Below are 27605 nucleotides of genomic sequence, written 5' to 3'. Positions count from 1 at the left end.
GCCCCCCAGAGGGAACAGGGAAGACTAAAGATAACGCACCTACTGCGTGTAGCAATTCTGTTCCCCGAGGAAACGAAAGCTTTAGAACGAAAGTACCAGGCCCTCTCGCAAGGGCTGAGTGAACTCTCTCCGCTTCTTGTTTGTGGAGAAACCAAAAAAACTGCCTGTCGCGCCGCCACAACCCTTCATCCCACCGCCACCCACGCTGGGATACAAGTGCGTGGGATTGAACTCCCGGCCAGAGCCCGACTAGTCCCAGAGAGGCCTCCGTGGGACTCCGACGTCTAGGGCGTCCTAGCCGCTGCCAGAAATATCGATGAGCCCTCACCCTCAGGTTTAGAATGGAAATTCTTGCTAAGGCAAATAAAAAGAGAGTATTCCCCACCCCGGTGGATTAGCGGCGTCTTCCTTTCCTCAGGTCCCAGCTGGCAAAGTACCACAAGCACGTCCTAACTGCAGGGGTGGGCGGGGTGGAGGACTCGGTGTTCTGCCCATTCTGCCTGGCGCGTGAGGTGCTAGTGTACCCGGGCCTGAGGAGTCCCAGCGCCAACGAAGAGCCGAGCGGAGGCGGAGGCGATGGCTTCCCAGCCACCTCCTCCCCCGAAACCGTGGGAGACCCGCCGAATTCCTGGGGCCGGGCCAGGACCAGGACCTGGCCCTACTTTCCAGTGAGTGTGGGATTCTTCTGGCCGCGGGTTTGGTGGGCCGGAGTGGGGACTTGGCGGGAGACGGTTGAGGCCGTTGTTGCGCTGAGGTGTCCCCTCCCCCTCTCAACCAGCCCTCAACGTTGAGGGGTTCAAGGTAGGGGAAGGACGCCAGTGTGGGGAATTTCGATGTCAGACAGCTGTTTCTGACTCTACGGCTCTCGGTACGGATACTCTCCAGGGAGCCCCTGGAGAAAGGGGGCGGCTTCCTGCTCCTTTCTGTTAGCGGAACACCGTGACAGAACTGCTTGACCCTCTTAAAAGCCTTAGACTTTCGGTCTTTCGCAGATGAGAGTAGCTGGCACTTGCCCAGCCCCGGCTGGACAGGGAGCAAAGTCTCCCCAAAGCTTTTAACAACCTCTCGAGAAGTTGGTGAAAGCACAAAAGGTCGCTTTTACACAACTGGAACCCAAGCCTATACACTTTGCGTTGTTTTTCAGCATAACTCAGCAATGTTTTGGATAAGGATTTGGAGAAGCAACTTCCAAGCGGGAGTTCTAAGTCCAAGGCCAATGGATGGCCTTTGTGTGCAAAATAGCGTGTCACTTTTCTAAGGCCTGTGTGGTTTTTTATTTGTTTTTAATGAGTGTTTAATGGGGAAAAGGCTAAAATACAATGAAAGAAGAGTTTCACAGCCTTGTGTGTTTCATGTTGGGTGGATCTGGACATCTGAATTTAGATGATGAGATTCGAATGGCAGATCACCTACCGTAGTAGGTTTACCTAATACATAAAAGTCTCCAATATACTGGAATGTATTTCTGCTATGTTATAAAATCTTGTAATCCTTATTTAAATGTCAAGATGCTTGAACACATTAGCAACTTAATTTAATAGTGATAGATACATAACAAGTAATAAGCTTTAAGTATACTGTTAAGCTGGGCGACACTTCCTGCTACCTTTTTTACGAGTGGTTTGACTTTTTAAAAAATTTTTTGACAGCTATTTGGAAGACAGGTTTTATACTCTGGCATCTTTTTTTTTTTTTTTAAAGATTTTATTTATTTATTTGAGAGAGAGAGAATGAGAGACAGAGAGCATGAGAGGGAGGAGGGTCAGAGGGAGAAGCAGACTCCCTGCCGAGCAGGGAGCCCGATGCGGGACTCGATTCCGGGACTCCAGGATCATGACCTGAGCCGAAGGCAGTCGCTTAACCAACTGAGCCACCCAGGCGCCCCTACTCTGGCATCTTTTTAAAGTTCTGTTTATGTAAAAGTAACCATTTTCCCACTTTTTTTCATTGTGAATTTTAAACACGTAGAGACTGGTTGAGTGTAAGACAATGAATACTTGTGTGTTCACCCTTAACTTTAAGAAAATTTTTCCAGGGGCCCCTGAGCGGCTCAGTCAGTTAAGCGTCTGCCTTCCGCTCGAGTAATGATCCCGGAGTTCAGGGATCCAGCCGCATCGGGCTCCCTGCTCAACGGGGAGTCTGCTTCTCCCTCTGCCCCTCACCCCACTGGTGCTCTCTCTCTCTCTCTCTCTGCGCTCTTTCAGAGAGAGAGAAATAAAATCTTTAAAAAAAAAATTTTTTTCCAGATTTGCCTCATTTTTTTCAGATTTTTTTAAAAATAAAAATTACAGAAACAGTTAAGCCTCCCATTCTTCTTTCCTGCTATAACTACTGTCCCTATTTGGTGTTCAGTGTACCCAATTATGTTTTTATACTTTATTTTATACCTTAGTACTTAGGTTTGTGTGTTATATATATATATATGTCTGTATATATAGTGCTTAGTGTGTTTTTAGATTTTATATAAATATGTTCAAACTATGTATCATTTTGCAAAATGTTTTTCCATTACATATTATTGATTTTGAGGTTTATCTTGTTCATACATATAGCTGTAGTTCATTTTATTTGCTGTAGGATATTCTATTGTATAAAAAACTGTTCTGTTGGAGCGCCTGGGTGGCTCAGATGGTTAAGCGTCTGCCTTCGGCTCAGGTCATGATCCCAGGGTCCTGGGATAGAGCCCCGCATCGGGCTCCCTGCTAAGCAGGGAGTCTGCTTCTCCCCCTGCTCATGCTCTCTCTCTCTCTATCTCTGTGTCTTGAATGAATTAAAAAAAAAAAACTATTCGGGCGCCTGGGTGGCTCTCGGCTCAGGTCATGATCCTGGAGTCCTGGGATGGAGTCCCGCATCGGGCTCCCTGCTCAGCGGGGGGTCTGCTTCTCCCTCTGCCCTCTTCCCTCTCGTGCTCTCTGTCTCTCATTCTCTCTCAAATAAATAAATAAAATCTTTAAAAAAAAAAAACAAACTATTCTGTTATAGGTATTAAAGTATTAATTATGTATTAAACTGCTGCAGTGACCATTCTCTTTTTTTTTTTTTTAAGATTATTTGAGAGAGAGAGAGAGCAGCAGCAGCAGCAGGGGAGAGGAAGGGAAGGAGAGGGTGAAACAGACTCCTGGCAGAGCAGGGAGCCCAATTCTGGGCCTGATCCCAGGACCCCAGGATCATGACCTGAGCCACCCAGGCACCCCTGCAGTGACCGTTCTTGTGCCTTTCTCCTTGTCCACATTTCCAGGGGGTTTTCTTTTCTTTCTTTCTTTTTTTTTTTTTAAAAGATTTTATTTATTTATTTATTTGACAGAGAGAGACACAGTGAGAGAGGGAACACAAGTAGGGGGAGTGGGAGAGGGAGAAGCAGGCTCTCTGCTGAGTGTGGAGCCCAATGTGGGGCTCTATCCCAGGACCCTGGGACCATGACCTGAGCCGAAGGCAGACGCTTAACGACTGAGCCACCCAGGTGCCCCTCCAGGGGGTTTTCTAATAATGTGTTGTTGGAAGTGGAATTGCTTGGTGGTGGGTAGGCTTAGCTTTAAGTACTATTACCAAGTTGCTCCCCAAAGTGGTTTTTTATACCAGTTTTTACATTTTCACTGGCAAGGTGTTCTGTTTCTCTACATTCTTTCTAACACTTGATGATATTATTTTTTAGTTCTGAATTTGCCAATCTAATGGATGTGAAATGATATTTAATTTTTAATTTGCACTTCTCTGGTTAGTAATAAGATTGAGCATCTTTTTGAATGTTAAATTAGCCATTTGAATGTTTTCTGTTGATATCTTTTGCCCACTTTTTTATTGGCTTTAGGTTTGGTTATTAACTTGTTAAGAGTCCTTTATTCATACTAATTCTATTTTTGTTTGTATGTTTTCAATTTCTTTCAGTCTGTGGCTTGTCTTCTTTATTTATATTCATGTTCATTTTTGTTGTACAGATACTTTTAATTTAAATATAGCCAAAATTTTCATATTTTATTGTTCGTTTTTTTAGGTCTTGGTTAAGAAACCCTTTCTGCCTCAGATCAAGAAAATTTTTCTCTCTCTTATTTTTTTAAATGTTCGGCATTTCACATTCATACCTTTAACCCACCTGGAACTGACTCTCTTGTACAAAATCAATGCAAAATAGAGAATATATATTTTCCCCCCATGGGGATAAGTATCCCAGTACCATTAATTTATCTATTCTGTACTAGTTTATAATGCTATCTACATCCTGTTAAGTTTTCTTAAATATGTGGTTCTGTTTGGAGGACTTTCCCATATGTTCTACTGGTCTTTCTGTTCTTATGCTAGCACCACTCGTCTTTTTTTTTTAAGATTGTATTTATTTATTTTAGAGAGAACAAGTAGGAGGAGAGGCAGAAGGGGAAGGAGAGAATCTCAAGCAGAATCCCTGCTGAGGGACCCCTGCTTACAACCCTGAGATCATGACCTGAGCTGAAATCAAGAGTTGGACTCGACCGACTGAGCCACCTAGGCACCCCCACACTGTCTTTTTAATAAGTTTTGATACCTGGTATGTCAACAGCCTCCACACATTGCTGTTCTTCGAAATTGCCTTTGTTATATTTACCCTTTATAAAAAAGACTGGGATTTTTATTGGAACTTTATGAGAATTTGGACCTTTTTTTGCCTTAAATAATGTTTTATAACTATCTCCATGAAGTACTTCTCCATCTTTTATATCTAGCATAAGTTAGACTTAATTTGTTCTGGTAGTTTAGTTGAAATTTCTCTTGTGTTCCATGCTGACAGTCCTATCACTTACAAATAAGCCAGCATAGATAACCAACATCCTTGTATTGCTCATGACTTTCATCAGAATGCTTCTCAAATCTCACTATTAAGTATGATGTTTGCTTTTCTGTTTTTAATAGCTTTCCTTTTGAACTTCTATCTCCTTACCTTGCTCAGATTTTTATTATGAAGGAGTATAAATTTTATGAATGACTTTTATGCATTTATTGAGATAATTAATTTGAAAATGTGGTTTATCAGTTAACTTTCTAATGTTGAATCATGAGTAAATTTCTGGGTGAACTGCTTAATTGTGATTATTTTGTAAAATATAATGTTGAATTCTGTTCTAATATTTTAAGACCTTTGCATATATATTTTAGGTGAAATTAGCCTGTAATTTTCTTTCTTTGTACTATACTTTTTTGGCTTTATATCCAGGTTGTATAACTACAGAAATTTTTCTGTTGAGTCTAATTTTCATTCCTCTATAGGTAGACTATTTTTTCCTTAGTAGCCTTTAAGATTTTACCTGATACCTTGGTCCCCTGCAACTTTATTATGCTCTATTCAGGTATGAATATACAGACATGTATATTTTTTCCTCCTGCTCAGTAGCTACAGTGTTCACGCTCAGTACCTATAATGTTCACTCTAAGGAGTCAATCTTTCTTTAATTCAGGAAAATTTTCGCTAAGTATATCTTTATTGTTTAAACACTATTCTTTCCCATCTCTTCTTCCCGGAGTCCTATTAAACATTGTATCAGGAGTAGTTTCTGCTACAAGTAACAATGTATGACTTACTACACTTTGGACTATAAAGACATTTCTTGTTAACAGGAAGTCTAGAGAGTCTAAGGATCTGCTAACTCAACGTTGTCTTTAAGGGACCTACATTTTTCCTGGCTTCCTTTTTATTTTCTGTAAACTTTCCGAGAGTTTGGGCCGTTTCTGTTGTATTCTTGCTTCTTTGAAAGAAATCTCTTTTTTCCTCTGGTGGCTTTAAAGATTTTTCTCTTTGTTTTTGGTTTTCAGCGATTATACTTTGTTGGGCTTCAGTGTGAATGGCTTTGTTTGTGTTATTTGCGGTGGCATTCATAGAGATACTTGCATCTGACTTAATGTCATTCATTAATTAACACACACTACATCAGAAAAGTCTCAGCCATTATCTCTTCAAATACTGCTTATGCCCATCATCTTTTCACCCCTTTGACTCCAACTGCATATATGCTCTTTATTTCACTGTACAGCCCATACCCTAAACTCCTTTCTGCATGTATTCTTTTGTTATTCATGCTTCATTCTAGGTATTTTCTTCTGAATTCTCTTCTGGTTCACTGATGTTTTTCTTTCAGAGTGTCTAATCTGGTATTGAACCAGTCATTAAATTCATAGTTTTGGTAATTTTAATTTTTTAGTTTTAGAATATCCATTTGGTCCTGCTTTACAGTTTCTATTCTCTGCTGAAAAATCTCAGTCTTGTCTTTTTTCCTTGAATATTTTAGTCATAGTTGTTTAAAGTCTCTTCCTAATAACTCCATTATCTGGACCCCTATGGATGTCTTTGTATTATCTGATGTTGTTCTATTTTTTTTTTTTTTGACATATAGTTTAGTGTTCATATAGGCCAAATTATTTTTTAATGAGAGCTGGACATTGTATATAGATAATTTAAGGCAGTTTGAGGCCTAGGATGCTATCTTCCTCTTGAGAGTTTTACCTTTGACAGGCACCTTATGCCACTAGCAGTGTAGGATCATTTTAATCCAGTCAAGAATTGAGCCAGTTTGAAGCTGTGGTTTTAGTTCCTGCCAGGGCTAGCCTATTTCTTGTATACCATTTCACCCTTATTCCTAGTATATGGCCCCTTAAGGTCCCAGTCTGAAGTGTGGGGTTTTACGTTGGCCCTCCTCTTTAGGGGTTCTGAACTCTAGTTTTTGTCTCCTTAGTACAGTGAGTCTATTGAAAGCTCTGCACAGCTTCTTGTCCTTCAGCCATCTCTTCCAGACTGACCCTTGTCCCTTGAGAAACTTCTCAAAATGGACTCTGAGTTTTCTCTTTCTCCTGGATATTAACTTCTTAATTCCTCAATGCCTTGTTCTCTCATGTTTTAAACAGGTAGTGTTATATTTTTTTAGCCTTTCTAGTTTTTGGTTTTTTTTTTTAAAGATTTTATTTATTTACTTGAGAGAGAGAGACAGAGACAGAGAGCATGAGCAGGGGGTAGGCGCAGAGGGAGAGGGAGAAGCAGACTCTTCGCCGAGCGGGGAGCCTGACGCGGGACTCGATCCCAGGACCCTGGGATCAGGACCTGAGCCTAAGGCAGACGCTTAATGACTGAGTCACCCAGGCGCCTAGGGTTTTTTTTTAGTGGGAGGATTAGTCTGATGACCTAGAATGCCATTACTTGAAGTGGAATTCCCCGAGTTCTGTATTTTCCACTGTGTTCCTTAGTGTACAACAACTAATTTTCTTCCCTTATAGTTGCAAGACAATCCCTGTGGCTGGGAGAATCATGTCTAAGATTTGTAATGGATTTTTTCATATTTACATGTTTTTATTTCATTTCAGTTTTTATTTCATAGATGATATTGCTTCATTGAGCTCTTTGACTATTTTAATGCTTAGCTGTTATATAAAATTTGTTTTTCCTTGAATGAATTTTCATTCTTTTTTTAAATTGATATTCAGTTAATTAACATATAGTTAATATGGGTAGGGTTCAGTGATTCATCAGTCTTATATGACACGCAGTGCCCATTACATCCCGTGCCCTCCTTAATCCCATCACCCAGTTACCCCATACCCCACCCCCTCCCCTCCAGCAATCCTCAGTTTATTTCGTGTGGTTAAGAGTCTCTTAGGGCTTGTCTCCCTCTCTGATTTCATCTTATTTTTCCCTCCTTTCCTCTATGCTCCTCTGCTTCGTTTCTTAAATTCCACATATAAGTGAAATCATATGATAATTGGCTTTCTCTGATTGACTTATTTCACTTAGAATAATACCCTCTAGTTCCATCCATGTCATTGCAAATGGCAAGATTTCATTTTTTGATGGCTGCGTAATATTCCATTTGTGTGTGTGTGTGTGTGTGTGTGTGTGTGTGTGTGTGTGTGTACACATACACTACATCTTTGTTATCCATTCATCTGTCAGTGGACATCTAGGATCTTTCCATAGTTTGGCTATTGTGGACATTGCTGCTATTAACATTGGGGTGCAGGTGCCCCTTTGGATTACTACATTTGTATCTTTGGGGTGAATACCTAGTAGTGCAATTGCTGGGTCATAGGGTAGCTCTATTTTCAACTTTTTTTTTCTTTTTTTTTTTTATGTTAGTCACCATACATTAGATCATTAGTTTTTGATGTAGTGTTCCATGATTCATTGTTTGCGTATAACACCCAGTGCTCCATGCAATACATGCCCTCCTTAATACCCAACACCGGGCTAACCCATCCCCCCACCCCCCCCCACCCAAAACCCTCAGTTTGTTTCTCAGAGTCCATAGTCTCTCATGGTTCGTCTCCCCCTTCATTTTTCCCTTCTTACTATCTTTTTTTTTAACATATGATGTATTATTTGTTTCAGAGGTACAGGTCTGTGATTCATCAGTCTTACACAATTCACAGTGCTCACCGTAGTATTTTCAACTTTTTGAGGAACCGCCATACTGTTTTCCAGAGTGACCGTACCAGCTTGCATTCCCACCAGCACTGTGAGAGGGTTCCCTTTTCTCCGCATCCTCACCAACATCTGTGTTTCCTGACTTGTTAATTTTAGCCGTCCTGACTGGTGTGGGGTGGTATCTCATTGTGGTTTTGATTTGTATTTCCCTGATGCTGAGTGATGTTGAGCATTTTTTTCATGTGTCTGTTAGCCATTTGTATGTCTTCTTTGGAGAAATATCTGTTCATGTCTAATGCCCATTTCTTGACTGGATTATTTGTTTTTTGGGTGTTGAGTTTGATAAGTTCTTTATACATTTTGGATACTAATCCTTTATCTGATAAAACATTTGCAAATATCTTCCCCCATTCTGTAGGATGTCTTTGGTTTTGTCAACTGATTCCTTTGCTGTGCAAAAGCTTTTTATCTTGATGAATTCCCAATAGTTCATTTTTGCCTTTGTTTCCCTTGCCTTTGGAGATGTGTCTAGCAAAAAGTTGCTGCGACCAAGGTCACAGAGCTTTCTGCCTGTGTTCTCCTCTAGTATTTTGATGGATTCCTATCTCACATTTAGGTCTTTCATCCATTTTGAATTTATTTTTGTGTATGGTGTAAGAAAATGGTCCAGTTTCATTCTTCTGCATATGGCTGTCCCAATTTTCCCAGCACCATTTGTGGAAGACTGTCTTTTTTCCATTGGATAGTCTTTCCTGCTTTGTTGAAGATTAGTTGACCACAGAGTTGAGGGTCCATATCTGGGTTCTCTATTCTATTCCATTGACCTATGTGTCTGTTTTTGTGCCAGTACCATACTGTCTTGATGATTACAGCTTTGTAATAGAGTTTGAAGTCTGAAATTTTGATACCTCCAGCTTTGGTTTTCTTTTACAACATTCCTTTGGTTATTCAGGGTCTTTTCTGATTCCATACAAATTTTAGGATTATTTGTTCCAGCTCTGTGAAAAAAGTTGATGGAATTTTGATGGGGATTGCATTGAATATGTAGATTGCTCTGGGAAGCATAGACATTTTCACAATATTTGTTCTCCCAGTGCATGAGCATGGAACGTTTTTCCATTTCTTTGTGTCTTCCTCAACTCCTTTCATGAGTTATAGTTTTCAGAGTACAGATCCTTTACCTCTTTGGTTAGGTTTATTCTTCTGTATTTTCTGGGTTTTGGTGCAGTTATAAATGGGATCGATTCCTTAATTTCTTTCTTCTGTCTCGTTATCATATAGAAATGCAGCTGATTTCTGTACATTGATTTATATCCTGCCACTTTGCTGAATTCCTGTATGAGTTCTAGCAATTTTGGGGTGGAGTCTTTTGGGTTTTCCACATAGAGTATCATGTCATCTGCGAAGAGTGAGAGTTTGACTTCTTTGCTTATTTGGACACCTTTTATTTCTTTTTGTTGTCTGATTGCTGAGGTTAGGACTTCTAGTACTATGTTGAACAACAGTGGCGAGAGTAGACCTCCCTGTCATGTTCCTGACCTTAGGGAAAAAGCTCTCAGTTTTTCCTCATTGAAAACGATATTCGCTGTGGGCTTTTCATATATGGCTTTTATGATATTGGGGTATGTTCCCTCTATCCCTACACTGTGGAGAGTTTTAATCAAGAAACGATGCTGTATTTTGTCAAATGCTTTTTCTGCATCTATTGAGAGGATCATATGGTTCTTGTCCTTTCTTTTATTAACGTAGTGTATCACCTTGATTGATTTGCAGATGTTGAACCACCCCTGCAGCCCAGGAATAAATCCCACTTGGTCGTGGTGAATAATCCTTTTTTAATGTACTGTTGGGTCCTATTGGCTAGTATCTTGTTGAGAATTTTTGCATCCATGTTCATCAGGGATATTGGTCTGTAATTCTCCTTTTTGGTGGGGTCTTTGTCAGGTTTTGAGATCAAGGTAATGCTGGCCTCATAGAACCAGTTTGGAAGTTTTCCTTCCATTTCTATTTTTTGAAACAGCTTCAGAAATATAGGTATTAATTCTTCTTTAAATGTTTGGTAGAAATCCCCTGGGAAGTCATCTAGCCATGGACTCTTGTTTGTGGGTGGTTTTTGATTACTGCTTCAGTTTCCTTGCTGGATATGGGTCTGTTCAGGTTTTCTATTTCTTCCTGTTTCAGTTTTTATAGTTTATACATTTTTAGGAATGCATCCATTTCTTCCAGATTGCCTTATTTGTTGGCATATAGTTGCTCATAATATGTTCTTATAATTGTATTTCTTTGATGTTGGTTTTGCTCTCTCCTCTTTCATTCATGATTTTATTTGGGTCCTTTCTGTTTTCTTTTTGATAAGTCTGGCCACGGTTTATCAGTCTTATTAATTCAAAGAACTGGTTCCTAGTTTCCTTGATCTGTTCCCCTGTTTTTGTTTTTAATCTCTCTATCATTGATTTCTGCTCTGATCTTTATTATTTTTCCTCTCCTGTTGGATTTAGGCTTCATTTGCTGTTCTTTCTCTAGCTCCTTTAGGTATAAGATTAGGTTATGTATGTGAGACTTTTCTTGTTTCTTTTTTTTTTTTTAAAGATTTTATTTATTTGTTTGACAGAGAGAGACACCGCAAGAGAGGGAATACAAGCAGAGGGAGCGGGGGAGGGAGAAGCAGGCTTCCCACCGAGCAGGGAGCCCGATGCGGTGCTCAATCCCAGGACCCTGGGATCATGACCTGAGCCGAAGGCAGACACTTAACGGCTGAGCCACCCAGGCGCCCTGAGACTTTTCTTGTTTCTTAAGAAAGGCTTGTATTGCTATATGCTTCCCTCTTAGGACTGCCTTTGCTGCATCCCAAAGGTTTTGAACAGTTGTGTTTTCGTTTTCATTTGTTTCCATGAATTTTTTAAATTCTTAATTTCCTGGTTGACCCATTCAGTTTTTAGTAGGATGCTCTTTAACCTCCATGCATTTGTTTTCCTTCCAAATTTTCTCTTGTGACTCAGTTCAAGTTTTAAAACATTGTGGTATGAAAATATGCAGGGAATAATTCTAGTCTTTTGGTACCAGTTGAGACCTGATTTGTGACCTTGTATGAGATCTATTTTGAAGAATGTTCCATATGCACTCGAGAAGAATGTGTATTCTGTTGCTTTAGGATGAAATATCTGTGAAGTCCATCTGGTCCAGTGTGTCATTCAAAGCCCTTGTTTCCTTGTTGATCTTCTGCTTAGATGATATGTCCATTGCAATGAGTGGGGTGTTAAAGCCCCCTACTATTAGTGTATTATTATCAATGTCTTTCTTTAATTTTGTTATTAATTGGTTTGTATAATTGGCTGCTCCCGTGTTAGGGGCATAAATATTTATAATTTTTAGAACTTCTTGTTGGATAGACCCTTTAATTATGATATAGTGTCCCTCTTCATCTCTTATTACAGTCTTTGGTTTAAAATCTATTTTGTTTGATATAAGGATGGCTACCCCAGCTTCCTTTTGGTGTCCATTGGCATGATAAATGGTTCTCCACCCCCTCACTTTCTTTTTTTTTTTTTTTAAGATTTTATTTATTTGAGAGAGTATGTGAGCAAGAGAGCACAAGTGGAGGAGCAGCAGAGGGAGAGTGACCAGCAGACTCTCCACTGCGCAGGGACCCTGACGTGGGGCTTGATCCCAGAACCCTGAGATCATGACCTGAGCCAAAGGCAGCGACTTAACCAACTGACCTACCCAGGCGTCCCCCCCTTTCATTCTGGAGGTGCCTTTGGGTCTAAATTGAGTCTCTTGTAGACAGCCATATCGAGGGTTCTTGCTTTTTTTATCCTGTCTGATACCCTGTATCTTTTGATTGGGGCATTTAGCCCATTTACGTTCAGAGTAACTATTGTAAGATATGAACTTAGTGCCATTGTATTACCTGTAAAGTCACTGTTTCTGTATATTGTCTCTGTTCCTTTCTGGTCTTTGTTGCTTTTAGGCTTTCTCTTCACTTAAAGGATCCCCTTTAATAATTTTTGCAGGCTGGTTTAGTGATCACAAATTCTTTTAGTTTCTGTTTGTCCTGTAAGCTCTTTATCTCTCCTTCTATTCTGAATGACAGCTTTGCTGGGTAATGTATTCTTGGCTGCATATTTTTCTCATTTAGCACCCTGAATATATCATGCCAGTCCTTTCTGGCCTGCCAGGTCTCTGTGGATAGGTCTGCTGCCAGCCTTATGTTTCTACCACTGTAGGTTGAGGACTTCTTGTCCCAATCTGCTTTCAGGATTTTCTCTTTGTCTCTGAAATTTGCAAGCTTCCCTATTATATGTTGAGGTGTTGACCTATTTTTATTGATTTTGAGGGGGGTTCTCTGTGCCTCCTGGACTCAAATACCTGTTTCCTTCCCCAGATTAGGGAAGTTTTCAGCTATAATCTGCTCAAATATACCTTCTGCCTCTCTCTCTCTCTCTCTCTCTGTCTCTCTCTCCCTCTCTCTCCTTTCCTCTGGAACCCCAATTATTCTAATATTCTATATTAGAATAGACATATACTATGTATATAGTATATATAATATACTATATATAGTAAATGTAAAAAAAAATTTTAAAAGACTTAAAAAAAGAGTTGATAAAATAAGAAACTACTTGAAAAGGGAAGAAAGGGGGTGCCTGGGTGGCTCAGATGGTTAAGTGTCTGCCTTCGGCTCAGGTCATGATCCCAGGGTCCTGGGATTGAGTCCCTCATCGGGCTCCCTGCTAGGCGGGGAGCCTGCTTCTCCCTCTGCCTCTGCCTCTCTCTCTCTCTCTCTCTCTCTCTCTCTGACTCTCATGAATAAATAAATAAAACATTTAAAAAAAAAAAAAAGAAAAAGAAAAGGGAAGAAAGAAAAAAGAAAAAAATTTAAACTGCCAGACTAAAGAATCATGAGAAAAAAATCCTCAATTCTATATGCTGTTTTCCCCTAGCACTGGAGTTTTGCAGTTCCGTGTGATCAGTAGACTTGGTATTAGTGAATGTTCCTGCTGGTCTTCTGGGGGAGGAGCCTGTTGCACTGACTCTCAGGTGTCTTTGCCCCAGCAGAATCACACACCCCCTTTCCAGGCGGCCAGGGCTCAGTGTAAGCAGCTTTGGATTGTTCTATGTGGCTTTTTTTCCCTGAAGGCTTTCCATAACACTTTAGAGGATGAAAATGGCTGCGCCCAGATCTCCAGCCCCGGATCTGAAAATTCATGCTCCCCAATCTTCAGTGATTCCTCACAGAAAAGCAGTCAGTCACTCTTGTCTCCCTGGCTTGTTTCTGCACTGTGTTCACCCAGCCTGTGACCGAGTGTTTTTATCTCAGGCACGCGACCCTGTTTAGAGTCTCTAAACTTTACAGACTCCTGCGGCGAGCACCCACACCGCTCCTCCCAGGACATGGATGGGGGTCACGCTGGGGTTCTGCCTTTTTCTGGGCCCCTGCTTGGACATTGCCATGGTTCGAAGTTTATGGCAACACCAAGCTGAAAGCCCTCTCCTGGGCTCGCTGTTTGCAGCTGGCTTCCCTGCTCCGACGCTTGGGAACTCTGCTGCACTCAGGCACCCCTGTTCTTTCTGTGACCCCGGGGATCCTGAGACCACACTGTCCCACCTAGGATTCCACCCACCTTAACCACCTGAGCACCTTTTAAGGCAGGGACATCCCCCCGCCAGAGCAGATTTCTAAAAGTTCCAATTTTATGTTTTGCTGCTGTATCACTTTCCCTTAGCTGACTTATGGAGGCTCCCTTCCCCTGCAGTTTATCTTCCAATATATCACCCTAATTCACTTCTCTGCATCTCCTGCCTTGCAAAAAGTGGTCACTTTTCTATTTGTAGAATTACAGCAATTCTTTTCTTAGATCTCTGGTTGAGTTTGCAGGTATTCAGAATGATCTGATAGCTATCTAGCTGAATTCCATGGACCAGATGAAACTAGGATCCCCTGCTCCTCCACCATCTTCCCAAGAAGCTGAATTTTCATTCTAATTGTTGATTTTTGTTAGTTTGGTTTCTTAGTGTTTTTATTTCTTCTTGTGTATCTTCTTTTTTTAAAGATTTTACTTATTTATTTGACAGAGGGAGACACAGCAAGAGAGGGAACACAAGCAGAAGGAGTGCGAGAGGGAGAAGCAGGCTTCCCACAGAACAGGGAGCCCAACATGGGGCTCGATCCCAGGACCCTGGGATCATGACCTGAGCCGAAGGCAGACGCTTAACGACTGAGCTACCCAGGCGCCCCTCTTCTTGTGTATCTTCTTGATATGTTTGTTTTGAATAGGTTCTGTTTCCTTTTTGAGTTTTTGAGTTGTTTCCTTTCCCTTCTACATTTACCTCTCTCTGTCTAGTAGGTTTCTCTTGCCTCTTCCTGCTCCTTCAGTATCCACCCTACCATGTACGAACCTGTATAAAAATGGTGGCTTAGATTAAGGATATCAAAGATTAAGTCACCAAGTCAGTGAGTCAGTTGTTAACTTGTTTCATTTCCTGCACTTGAGATGTTAATCAGTGTCCTACCCTTCTTAGTTTTGTAACTTTCTAAAAATCTTAAACTATTGTCAGTAAATTTTATAATCTCTTTTTAGAAGTCAGTGTATTGCATTCCAACCCACAGCTTCAACAATGAACTAGTTCCATTTGTTTTGTTTTGTTTTTAAGAGAACCAGTGAGTTGTTTTTTTTTTTTTTTTTAAGATTTTTATTTACTTATTAGAGAGAGAGCACAGGCAGGGGGAACGGCAGGCAGAGGGAGAGGAGAAACAGGCTCCCTGCTGAGCAAGGAGCCTGATGTGGGGCTCGATCCCAGGACTCTGGGATCATGACCTGAGCCGAAGGCAGACACGTAACGGACTGAGCCACCCAGGCGCCCGAAACTAGTTCCATTTGAGTGGAGCACTATTAGTTCTTATTATTTCCTAGAAGCATAAGTCCTGGCTGTCACAGCCTGATTTCAGATCCAGAATTGAGTAGGCCCATAGCTTCACCCTTATAATAAGTTTTTTCTTTCTGTTTAGTTTCTGTTCCATAAATCTAGATATGCCTGTTTGTTCTCTTTGTTTTATCTATTATTGCTCCTACTTTAGAGCAGAGCTACTTTATGAAAACCAGAAAATGCTACACTATTTGTTAGTCAACTGACCCTTTTTAAAGTTTGGTTCCACTTTTTGTGATGTGATAGGATATGAAGTAAATATAACCCATGAATTATTCTTCCCAAAAATGTTAACCTGATTCTAATTAAACCTTTAAATGCAATGTTTAATTCAACTGGAAATATATAGAGAGAGATATTTAAACAACATTTTGGGGTCTCCTGGGTGGCTCAGTTAGGCATCCAGCTCTTGATTTCGGCTCAGGTCATAACCTCAGGGTTGTGAGATTGAGCTCCATGATGGACTCCATGCTCAGCTGGGAGTCTGCTTGAGATTCTTTACCTCTTTCTCTCTCCACGCCATGTGCTTTCTCTAAAAAAAACAAACAACATTTTGGAGAAACACAGATCCAGAATGTAAGACATTTTAAAACAAACTGGCTCAGGCGCCTGGGTCACTCAGTCGGTGAAGCATCTGCCTTCGGCTCAGGTCATGATCCCAGGGTCCTGAGATTGAGCCGTGCATCGGGCTCCCTGCTCAGCGGGAAGCCTGCTTCTCCCTCTCCCTCTGCCTGCCGCTCCCCCGCTTGTGCGTTCTCTCTCTCCCCATCAAATAAATAAATAAATGATCTTTAAAAATAAATAAGTAAATAAATAAGCAAATAAAACAAAACTGGCTCTACAAAAAGTCAAGGACATTTAAAAGAAACAGATAATTCTAATTTAGAAGAGATGAGGAAACAACCAAATGCAGTGTGTGAACCTTAATTGAATTTTTGTTCAAAAAAACCACAACAGCCTAAAAGACTTTTTTTTTTATTTTTTTATTGTTATGTTAATCCCCGTACATTACATCATTAGTTTTAGATGTAGTGTTCCATGATTCATTGTTTGTGCATAACACCCAGTGCTCCATGCAGAACGTGCCCTTTTTAATACCCATCACCAGGCTAACCCATCCTCCCCCCCTCCCCTCTAGAACCCTCAGTTTGTTTTTCAGAGTCCATTGTAAAAGACTTTTTTTTTAAAAGATTTTATTTATTTATTTGATAGAGAATGGGAGAGAGAGTGAGAGAAAGCACAAGCAGGGGGAGCAGCAGAGGGAGAGGGAGAAGCGGGCTCCCCACCAAGCAGGGAGCCCGATGTGGGACTCAATCCCAGGACTCCGGGATCATGACCCGAGCCGAAGGCAGATGCTTAACGACTGAGCCACCCAGGCGCCCCCTAAAAGACATTTGACTCTTACAACTCAATGATAAAAAAGCAAATAACCTAATTTTTCAAATAGGCATTTCTCCAGAGAAGATCTAAAACTGGCCAATAAGCGCATGAAAGGATACTCAACATCATCAACTATCAGGGAAATGCAAAACAATACCACAGTGAGATACTACTTCATACCCACTAGGATGGCTAAAATGAAAAAAATAAATAATAACAAGTGCTGGCAAAGATGTGGAGAAATTGGAACATTCATGCACTGCTGCTAGGAATATAAAATGGCACAGTTGCTTTGGAAAACAATCTGGCAGTTCCACAGAAGGTTAAGCATAGTTACTGTATGATCCAGCAACTCCATGCCTAGGTATATATACCCAAGAGATATGAAATATATCCACACAGAAACTTGTATATAAATGTTGATAATAACATTAGTCATAATAGCCAAAAAGTGGACACAATGCAAATGTCCATCAACTGACGGATGGATAAACATAATTCAGCAATAAAAAGGAATGAAATACTGATAAATGCTACAATATGGATGAACCTTCAAAACATATAAGGTGAAAGTAGCCAATCACAAAATACTGCATATTGTATGATTCATTTACAATAGATTCTCATTATTTGCAGATGCTGAATTTGCAAATTTTCCTACTCACTAAAATTTATTGTAACCCCAAAATCAATACTCATGGCACTTTCATGGTCATTCACGGACATGCATAGAGTGGCAAAAGATCTGAGTCTTCTCTCAGCTGAGGTTGAACAAAGCAACACTCTGGCTTTTTTTTTTTAAGATTTTATTTATTTGTCAGAGAGAGGGGGAGAGAGAGAGAAAGTGAAAGTGCACAAGCAGGGGGAGCGGCAGGCAGAGGGAGAAGCAGGCTCCCCACTGAGCAAGGAGCCCAATGCGGGACTCGATCCCAGGACCCTGGGATCATGACCTGAGCCAAAGGTAGACGCTTAACCGACTGAGCCACCCCAGCGTCCCAACACTCTGGCTTTTTGTTTCAGCTTTATGTTATAAACAGGTGTCCTTTTCACTGTTTAATGGATGCCACATTTTTCATATTTTAGTTGGTGATTTTGCTGTTTTAAAATGGCCCCTAAGCATAGTGCTGAAGTGCCTTGTTCCCTTAGGAGCAGTGATTCCATATTTGCTAATTCAATGTTCACAGCAACTTTATAGGATGACTATTGAAAATAACAAGAGTTGACTATACATGAGGTATCTAGAATAGACAAACCCATAGAGATAGAAATTAGATTAGTCGTTGCCTAGGATTGGGAATAGAGCAGGAAATAGGTAGTGATTGCTAATGAATATGGGATTTCTTTCTGGGATGATGAAAATGTTCTGGAATTACATAGGTTGATAGTTGTACACCTATATGAATATACAAAAAACCCATTGATTTTTATACTTTAAATAGCTCTTTATTCTTTAAATAGCTGAGTTCATGGTATATGAATTTTATCTTATTAAAGCTATTTAAAGACATTTGATGGTAATTTTTATCTGTTGAATATCAATTGGATAATGATGGAATTGTTAATTTTTAGAGATGGGAAAAAGGTATGGTTTTGTATGAAATATCTTTGTTCTTAGGATACTGTATTTAGTAGTAATATATCAAGTCTAGGGACGCCTGGGTAGCATAGTCGGTTAAGCATCTGCCTTCGGCTCAGGTCATGATCCCAGGGTCCTGGGATCAAGTCCCATGTGGGCCTCCCTGCTCAGCGGGGAGCCTGCTACTCCCTCTCCCTGCTGCTCCCCGTGCTTGTGCTCTCTCTGTTTCTCTGACAAATAAATAAATAAAATCTTTTTTAAAAATGTATCAAGTCTACAAGTTACTTTCAATGGTTCAAGAATTTTTTTTTTAAGATTTTATTTATTTGAGAGAGAGAGACAGCATATGTGTGTGTAAGCATGATTGTGGGGAGGGGCAGGGGGAGAGGGAGAAGCATGCTCCCCACTGAGCAGGGAGCCCTACGATATGGGGTCCTATCCCAGGACCCTGGGTTCATGACCTAATCTGAAGGCAGACACTTAACTGACTGAGCCACCCAGGAGCCCTGGGTTCAAGAATTTTTAAAAGACTAGAGAGTGAGAGAAAGAAAGCAAATACAAACAGCTAAGAAGGTAAAGATTTATGGAGCCCAGATCTAGAGAAAGGTGGAAATCCACAATGGTGAGAGTGGGTTCCCATAGAAGCTGCTGCTGATTCCAAAAGAAGCAGTTTGGATGATGAGAAGCCAGTTGAAGAGCACTTTTGACAGACCCTTGGAGGATGGTTAGAGTCTAGTGGTCTGGAGGTGCTGATAAATTACCTACAACTTGTGTTATGACCCTGAAAAGATACACCTAGATATGAGGGTATAAAAGAAGCAAACAGGCCCTTAACAGGAATATAAGCCCAGCTTCAAATCATCTCAGTTCCTGAAATTAGATTAAGGATATCATGGATTGATAATAGCCTTAGCAGCCTGCCTGAAGTAAGCTAGAGGATAGTTAAGAAACCAGTATCCAGAATGAAATACATCTGGAGGAAGAGAGCATCATCCAGGGTCTCAAATTATTGCTACAGTTCTTCATGTATGTCTGATGCAGATGCATAAGCAAAACCAAACAGCAGGACCCAGAAGGACATTAGATAACATAAATGGAAACTAAGTAAAACAACAGATGAGAAAACAGATTCGTAGGGACTCCAGAAAATGGAGTTACCAAAGAGACTTTTAAGTTAATATTGTTTAATACGTTGATGGCAATAGAAGAAAACAAAGGAATTTTGGCAGATATTTGGAAAGTATTAAAAGGAAAAGGAATATCTAGAACAAAAACTACAATAACCAAAATTAAGAACTCATTGGGTTTAACCACAGATTAGACATTGCTACAGAGAGAACTAGTGATTTAGAGCAGTGTTCTAAGTGTGTCCTGTAACTACCGAGAGTACAGACTGGCTGTGTTTCAAACTGTGTAATAACAGTCCACAAGATAAGGAAACTTCATCCGGGATGTAAAGCAGCGTTGACACTGAGCACACTATTTAGTTTAATTAGCATTAAGAATTCATTGATTTACATTATGGCACAAGATACTTATTTTGTGATGGATTGGCCCTTGAATAGCAGTGACTTGAAGGATAGGAAGAAAATATCCAACATATTTTTGCACAAAGAGACAGAAGTACAGAAAATACAGAAAGGAATGGAAGAAATTTAGGGGATGAAGCAAGGTGTAATTTACAAATAGAGAAGATGGGGCGCTTGGGTGGCTGAGTCGGTTAAGCATCTGCCTTCGGCTCAGGTCATGATCCTGGAGTCCCTGGATCGAGTCCCGTATCGGGCTCCCTAGTCAGCGGGGAGGCTGTTTCTCCCTCAGTCCCTCACACCCCCTCTCGTGCTCTCTCTCACACTCTCTCTCTGAAATAAATAAAATCTTTAAAAAAAAAAATAGTCCTATAGCAGTCCTTCTCAAAATATTTGTGCTGATAGCCAATACTTTTATAACATACAGTAAAAATATAGCAATGTCATGTTACTTAACAGTCTCATTTGTTGTACTTTAGTATATGTGCTGCCGAAGCGAGCACATCATTTGTTGTACTTTAGATCAGTACATACGACTTGTGATTAGCACTGGTCCACAGACCTTGTTTTAAGTGGCATGATACTAAAGAAATTGAATTCATAATTAAAATCTTAATCTTGATGCTGAGAATAAAATTCAGTGTTCATTCATGCTAAAAACTCTTAGCAAATAGAAATGGAAAAGGAACTACTAAATTTACAGCAACCCTGCAGCAAACATAATAATGGTGACATGTTGAGAACTTTCCCTTTGAGATCAGGAATGAGACAAGGATGCCTGTTACTTCTATTCAAGATTGTACAGCACGTCTGAGGTATAATAGCTTAATAATCAGAGCTGTAAGAATTGAAAAAAGAAGAAATAAACCTACCATTATTCACATACAATATGACTGCAAATCCTTAAGATTTTTGAAAATGCAATAGAATCAAAAACAAGATTGCTGGATACAAGCACTATATTTTTTTAAAAATCTATCATTTCTACATAACAGTATCAAAGTGAAATTCTAGAAGACACCATTTACAATAGCATCAAAAAATATCAAGTATATATGAATAAACTTAGAGAAAACCTGCCACATGGAAACTATAAAACATTATAGATTCTCAATAAAGTTATTTTTAAAAACCATTATTGAGGGGTGCCTGGGTGGCTCAGTCGTTAAGCATCTGCCTTCAGCTCAGGTCATGATCCCAGGGTCCTGGGATCGAGCCCCGCATCAGGCTCCCTGCTCTGTGGGAAGCCTGCTTCTCCCTCTCCCACTCCTCCTGCTTGTGTTCCCTCTCTCACTCTCTCTGTTTGGCAAATAAATAAATAAAATCTTTAAAAAAATAAATAAAAATAACCATTATTGAGAAAAATCTTTAAGAAACCTAATAAATGTGAGTTGAAACTCTCACTTTTATAAAGCTGTAGTTTATCTCAACCTACAGATTCAGTGTAATCCCAAACAATCTCAGTAGGATTTTTGGGGGGAGAGGGTGTGGAACTTCAAGCTCTGATACTAAAATGTATGTGGAAATTCAAAGTGTCAGATAGCCAAAACACTCCTGAAGTTGAAGAACATTGTAGGAGGACTTGTTTTATTGGATACTAAGACCTATTATAAAACTATAGTAATTAAGGTAGTGCCATTTAGGTGCAAGGATAGACAGATACATCGTTGTACCTATGAGAAAATAGATTAAAGATACTTCTAATAATGCCAGCGTAAGTAAACAAGAAAATAGCAGAGTTTAGTCAGCTATTTTACTTGTTCATTTTGTTTTAAGACTGAGATTCTAAGCATCTGGATATTAGAGACTATTCCTTATTCTTACCACATCGTCAGTAGATCTGTTGTTAACACTAGATATGTAAGAGGTGTTTAATAGTTATTTGAATTGAATTTATGTGCTTAAGTTACTATTTTGAATCTTTATTTGGTTTTAGGTCTGCTGATTTGGGTCCTACTTTATTGACAAGACCTGGACAACCAACGCTTACCAGAGTGCCCCCACCCATTCTTCCAAGGCCATCACAGCAGACAGGAAGCAGCAGTGTGAATACTTTCAGACCTGCTTACAGTTCATTTTCTTCAGGATATGGTGCCTATGGAAATTCGTTTTATGGAAGCTATAGCCCTTATAGTTATGGATATAATGGGTTGGGCTATAACCGCCTCCGTGTAGATGATCTGCCACCTAGTAGATTTGTTCAGCAAGCTGAAGAAAGCAGCAGAGGTGCATTTCAGTCCATTGAAAGTATTGTGCATGCATTTGCCTCCGTCAGTATGATGATGGATGCTACCTTTTCAGCTGTCTATAACAGTTTCAGGGCTGTATTGGATGTAGCAAATCACTTTTCCCGGTTAAAAATACATTTCACAAAGGTTTTTTCAGCTTTTGCATTAGTTAGGACTATAAGGTATCTTTACAGACGATTGCAGTGGATGATAGGTTTAAGAAGAGGCTCTGAGAATGAGGACCTATGGGCAGAAAGTGAAGGAACTGTTTCTTGCCTTAGTGCTGAGGACAGAGCAGCTAACTCAGCAAAATCTTGGCCAATATTCTTGTTCTTTGCTGTTATCCTTGGTGGTCCTTACCTCATCTGGAAACTGCTATCTACCCATAATGATGAAGTAACAGGTAAGAGTAAGAGAATGGGTTAAAAAACCATATAACAATCTCAAATTTCAAGCATAGATTTGTTATATTAGCATTCTTCATACTCATTTGTATTTAATATTTTGATCCAGTTATATTTTCAATTAAGAACTTAAAAACTGGACAATGAATATGTAGCAAAAATAGGCTTATTGATTTATTTATTGTTTGTTTAATATAACAGTACACACTGCCTGACTACTGTTTACAAGATACTAAACTTGATGCTGTAGAGGATACAAAGATACATAGGACATAATTCCCTTATCTTTCTAAAACTTATTGTCAGGGAAGTGGGTAAAACAATACACAGGTAATTGTAATTTTGAGCTTGAAGAAAAAGAGAAAGTTCATAATAGATATCCTAGTGGACATATTGTTAGATTTTATATCGTGTTAATTATAGAATTTACTTTGGGGGGGTACTTTTCTCTTGGCAAATAAATTTATGCAGTTTATAAACCATAGCCAGTGAACTGTAAACCCTAATCCTTAATCTTAATTCTTAATTTGGTTTATAGACAATACAAACTGGGCAAGTGGTGACGATGACCATGTAGTTGCTAGAGCAGAATATGATTTTGCTGCTGTATCTGAAGAAGAAATTTCTTTCCGTGCTGGTGATATGCTAAACTTAGCTCTCAAAGGTAATAAAACATGAATAAATTGGAATTTTCCGTGAATTTTTTGAATTTGTAAATGGAGTATTAAAAACTGCAACAAAGGATCTTGGTCATTGTTAGTTAACTCAGAAGTAGTTGCTAGGGTTTCTCTTTCGTGTCAGTCTAGAACTTCCAAATCTGGGCCTGTGGGAGAGAAATGCCCAACAGGGTTGTTCTAATAATATTTCACTGAGATGAGGAAAGATTTTGTTTATATCTCTTCTAAGTCTCTTCTAAACTCAAAGCTTGAATTCCAAACTCTGTTAATCCCCACACAAAAACATGAAGTAAGCACTATATGTAATAAATCTGACAACCCAAAGAAATTATCCAGTGTCATGTAAGTATCTCTCTCAGTCTTTGATTGCTTTCTTTTTTATTTGAATAGTGTTTACTTCAGAAACTCCAACATGAATATTTTAGGAATTACTGTCATGAAGTATTAAAGAACCTCATCAAAAAAATTTATACACATCTCAGGTTTATTTTTGGACCAGGTCACTAATAGTTTTTAATGGCCCCAGGCAAAATGGCCTTTTCCCTTTAGCTTTCCCCAGTAATGATCAGAATTTTTAATGGATTTGGGGGGAAAAAAGATTTTTGTGTGTTTGTGGGGATTCAGCTTTCCTAGGAAAAGTAACATTTCGTTGGTAAAGATACTAATGACAATAACAGCTGTCCTTTATAGTACAGGGCACTACAGTTTACATCTTGCATTTTAACCCTTATAATAATGGTATGATGTGGATACTTTTATTATACTGTCCCTATTTTACTTATGAGAAAACTGAGACTCAGAATGACTAAATTGTCCAGGATCACAAAGCTAAGATATGATGGAGCTAGACTATAAACCTAGGTTTGTCCCACTTCAAAACCTGTACTTGTAACCACTTTGGCTGTTTTCCATGTGATCGATTAATGGAAACTTGAGCCTTTAGTTTTAGTCATTCTTTATATAGGGAAAAAATACCTTCAATGTTCACAATATTTGTTTATTGTATAAGTAACTGAAAAATTTGGATCAAATTTGCTAAATCTCTGCCTCATCCCTCATACACAAAACCTAGGCTTCTAAGTATTCATATTTTTCTTCTAGTGCAAATAGCACTTTCAGATAATTAGTTTTAATTTATCTAAATAAAGTATAAAAAAGATCAAGTGTGGTTTCTTTCAATTACATTATAATATTTCAGGAAAATTTTATATCTCAAATTATTCTTCCACTATTGATGCCTCTTAAACACTTTAGCTTTGCTTGTTTGCTTTTCTCCATTGCTCACATAAAGTATGTTTGAGCATTTAGAACAAAAATCAGTCACAGACATAGTTGATTTTAAGTGTTTTATTTTTTTTCTCTATTGTTCTCAGAGTTCAAGCCCCACATTGGGCTCTATGTCAACATGGAGCCTACTTAAAAAAAAACAAAAAAAAGGATTGTTCATCACAATCACATAGAATGAATTTTATATTTTGGCCAAAAGTATATAAAGAAATTTGGCTTGTATAAAGGTATATATTTTCTATGCTTGCTTCTAACTTCTACTGAGAATGAGAAATTCATTTCTTAAATTTCTATTTAAAATATGAAAAACACTGATGTTAATTTAGCTTTTGGGAGAACCGAATCTCCTTACTCTATATAGAGCAACTGATATAAACTTCATGTTCTTCAAGGTTGAAAATATATTTAGTAAGTATAAAATAAAAAGTATATAAGAAAGGACCCTAGAACTGTTAAGCCTACTCATCATTTGATTTTGAATATATATACTATTTGTTTATGTATTTTAGTATGTAAGTGTAACGGATTTTACTTAATATTTTATTATCAATATTTTGTTGGACTCCAAAGTGTGTTATAATTACGAGGCTGTCTTTTCTTCCATCAGAACAGCAACCCAAAGTGCGTGGTTGGCTTCTGGCTAGTCTTGATGGTCAAACAACAGGACTTATACCTGCTAATTATGTCAAAATTCTTGGTAAAAGAAGAGGTAGAAAAGCAGTGGAATCCAGCAAAATTTCCAAGCAGCAACAATCTTTTACCAACACAACACTAACTAAAGGAGCCACGGCTGCTGATTCTTTGGATGAACAGGAAGCTGCCTTTGAATCTGTTTTTGTTGAAACTAATAAGGTTCCAGTTGCACCTGATTCCACTGGGAAAGGTGGAGATAAACAAGATCTTTGATATCTTTTATGTTTGCCTGCAATTGAACTATACTTCTTAAAAATTACTTCTTACAAAGCAATTAATCTACAGTCCAATGAACACATCTGTTAATGGCTATTCCAGGTGTTTTGCTGCTAGAAATTATTAAATGTACACTAGTGTGTTGATCTAGTGACCTGGTTACATTTTACAAGTTATTGGACCATGAGGATATTTGTTTCACCTAAATTTTAAGATTATGGAGACTGCTATCATTTTCATCTTATTTAAAATCCTATGTTTTATTGAAAGTAAGATTGATGAACTGTAGAATACACTGTTTGCTACAGTAAGGGTCTTTAATGCTTTTTAAAGTTAGAGCTTAATTGATTTGGAATCCTCCCAGAAATTGAGTGATAAGATATAAATATGAGAACAGGCAGAAGGCCACTTTTTTTTTTTTTTTTACAACTTTAAACTGAATAATAAAAATTTTCTGATCTGTGTTATATCCAGTCTTGGGTTTGCTTTAGACAGTAATATGTTTTTAACCTACCAACAACTGATACTGTTACCTTTTATTGTATTTTTTAAAATTTATCTTGGAAGGGTCACTAGAACTATTCTGAAGGAGATTATTCTAGAGTGATATTTAGCCCTTATAGTTTTTCCTGCTAGTAAAAAGGCTGAAATTTATCTTTCTTACAGATTATTTCCATTTCTTCTGAGGATCATAGAACTTTTTATCCCTTTACAATATAACTAGTTTTCAACCTGGATAAATCAGAATATATGAAAGATTTACTTTTTTTTTCTCCAGCCAAGACTCAAATCCTTTGAGTTTGCACATAACAATATAATCAGTTCTAGCGGTAATGATTTAAATCTTTTCATGGATTCTCTGCTTTTCCCTAGTATAATTTCTTTTTAAATTCCATATTCAGGCTGTTCTTTAAACATTGAAAATGTGTCACATTGGATACACACTTCTTTTAGGTTTAGTTTTTACTACTGAGACTATAAATAAAATTCTGAATTGCCATTTAAGATATGATAATACTATATGACTTGTTTTGTGTTTAAAAAATGACTTTAAATGCAGTTAAATTTTAGTACACTGAATATTTCCCCACAAAATTGGAAAATCCATCTACTTGCTGTGATCATACTACAAAATAATATTAGGACTACAGGTATACAAGAATACATTTACAGATACTGTTCAAAACCTGGAATTATTTGATAAAAGATTTTGATTATTTTCTTCTTCTTGTAGACTTTATGTTCATCAAATAAGTAATTCTAGAACAGTTCACACAAAAACATATAAGAACCAAATATATATTCAGCATAGAATTTTGGGCTTTTTGGGAACCTCTCTTTTGAAATGACAGCATAAGTAACATATAATTTAGAATACAAATATTGACCCCATGCAGAAAAAAAAATTATATGAGAGTAAAATTTATTTATCTTAGGCCTATTTTTTTAACACCCAGATATTATTTAGTCTTCAAGTTGAGATAAAGTTTCTTGTATATTATTTTACATTTGTGTTCTACAATTAGAAGTTCTGCTTTTTTGTGTGTTAGAGTAATTTGTGGAAATTTTGTCCTTGAAACAATTCTCGATAAACAGATTATTAAATTTGATGTTGAGACATCCAAATTGATTGATAGAAGTGAAGTGGGGGTGAAATGTTGAGTCAGCACTATTTAGGTTAGAAAAGGTGAGTCTCCAGGATAGAATTTGTGACTACTATTAAAGGTGCATAAGAAGAGTATAGCACAGAATGAATGACAAAAACAATTTCACTTTTCTTAGGATGTTTGTTTTTCGGCTAAGTATACTAAATTGCAATATACATTATCTGACTGGTAACTATTTGTGTCTGAAAATTCCTTTTCTATTAGAATTCTGGAAAAGGAATTTAGAATAAGAGAAATTTTGTAGCCTTTTTTATCATGGCAGTTTTAGTATAATTTTTTAGATGAGATTAAATATAATGTTCACAGCTCTAACATTGTTATTTTTAGGAACTCATTTAAGTACTACTTTACAGAAATTACTAACTGAAACCAAAACATTTTCAGTTAAATAGAACAATAAATCACAAGTTACAATAAGAAAACAGGTGTCACGTAAATTTTTTTTCTGATTGTATTTTATCAGTTTAGAAAGGAAAAGGTAAGAGGACTATAAATTTTCATGTTTTAACATTTATTTGGGTACTTGATTTAGTCTGTCATTATGTCATAATTACACATTTACTTGAATACAGCTGTCCTTTATCTTATGCTTTAATGGAAAAAAGAAATTATTCTTCAGTTAAAATTTCATTTTTAATAGGTTGTGAAGTTAC

General features: G+C 38.3%; 1 protein-coding gene across 1 annotated transcript; it reads left to right on the top strand.

The window, feature by feature from the left end:
• Positions 1-525: 525 nt before the first annotated feature.
• PEX13 (peroxisomal biogenesis factor 13) lies at positions 526-27605 on the top strand. Its single transcript, XM_021699134.1, has 4 exons — positions 526-668; positions 21717-22411; positions 22951-23076; positions 24984-27605. Exons 1-4 carry the CDS (start codon positions 577-579, stop codon positions 25280-25282), a joined length of 1212 nt encoding a protein of 403 aa, XP_021554809.1. The 5' UTR covers positions 526-576; the 3' UTR covers positions 25283-27605.

This window comes from Neomonachus schauinslandi, chromosome 10, assembly GCF_002201575.2.
Source record: "Neomonachus schauinslandi chromosome 10, ASM220157v2, whole genome shotgun sequence".
NCBI lineage: Eukaryota > Metazoa > Chordata > Mammalia > Carnivora > Phocidae > Neomonachus > Neomonachus schauinslandi.
The sequence above is the reverse complement of the archived record's forward strand: the minus strand, read 5'-3'. Positions and strand labels throughout refer to the sequence as shown.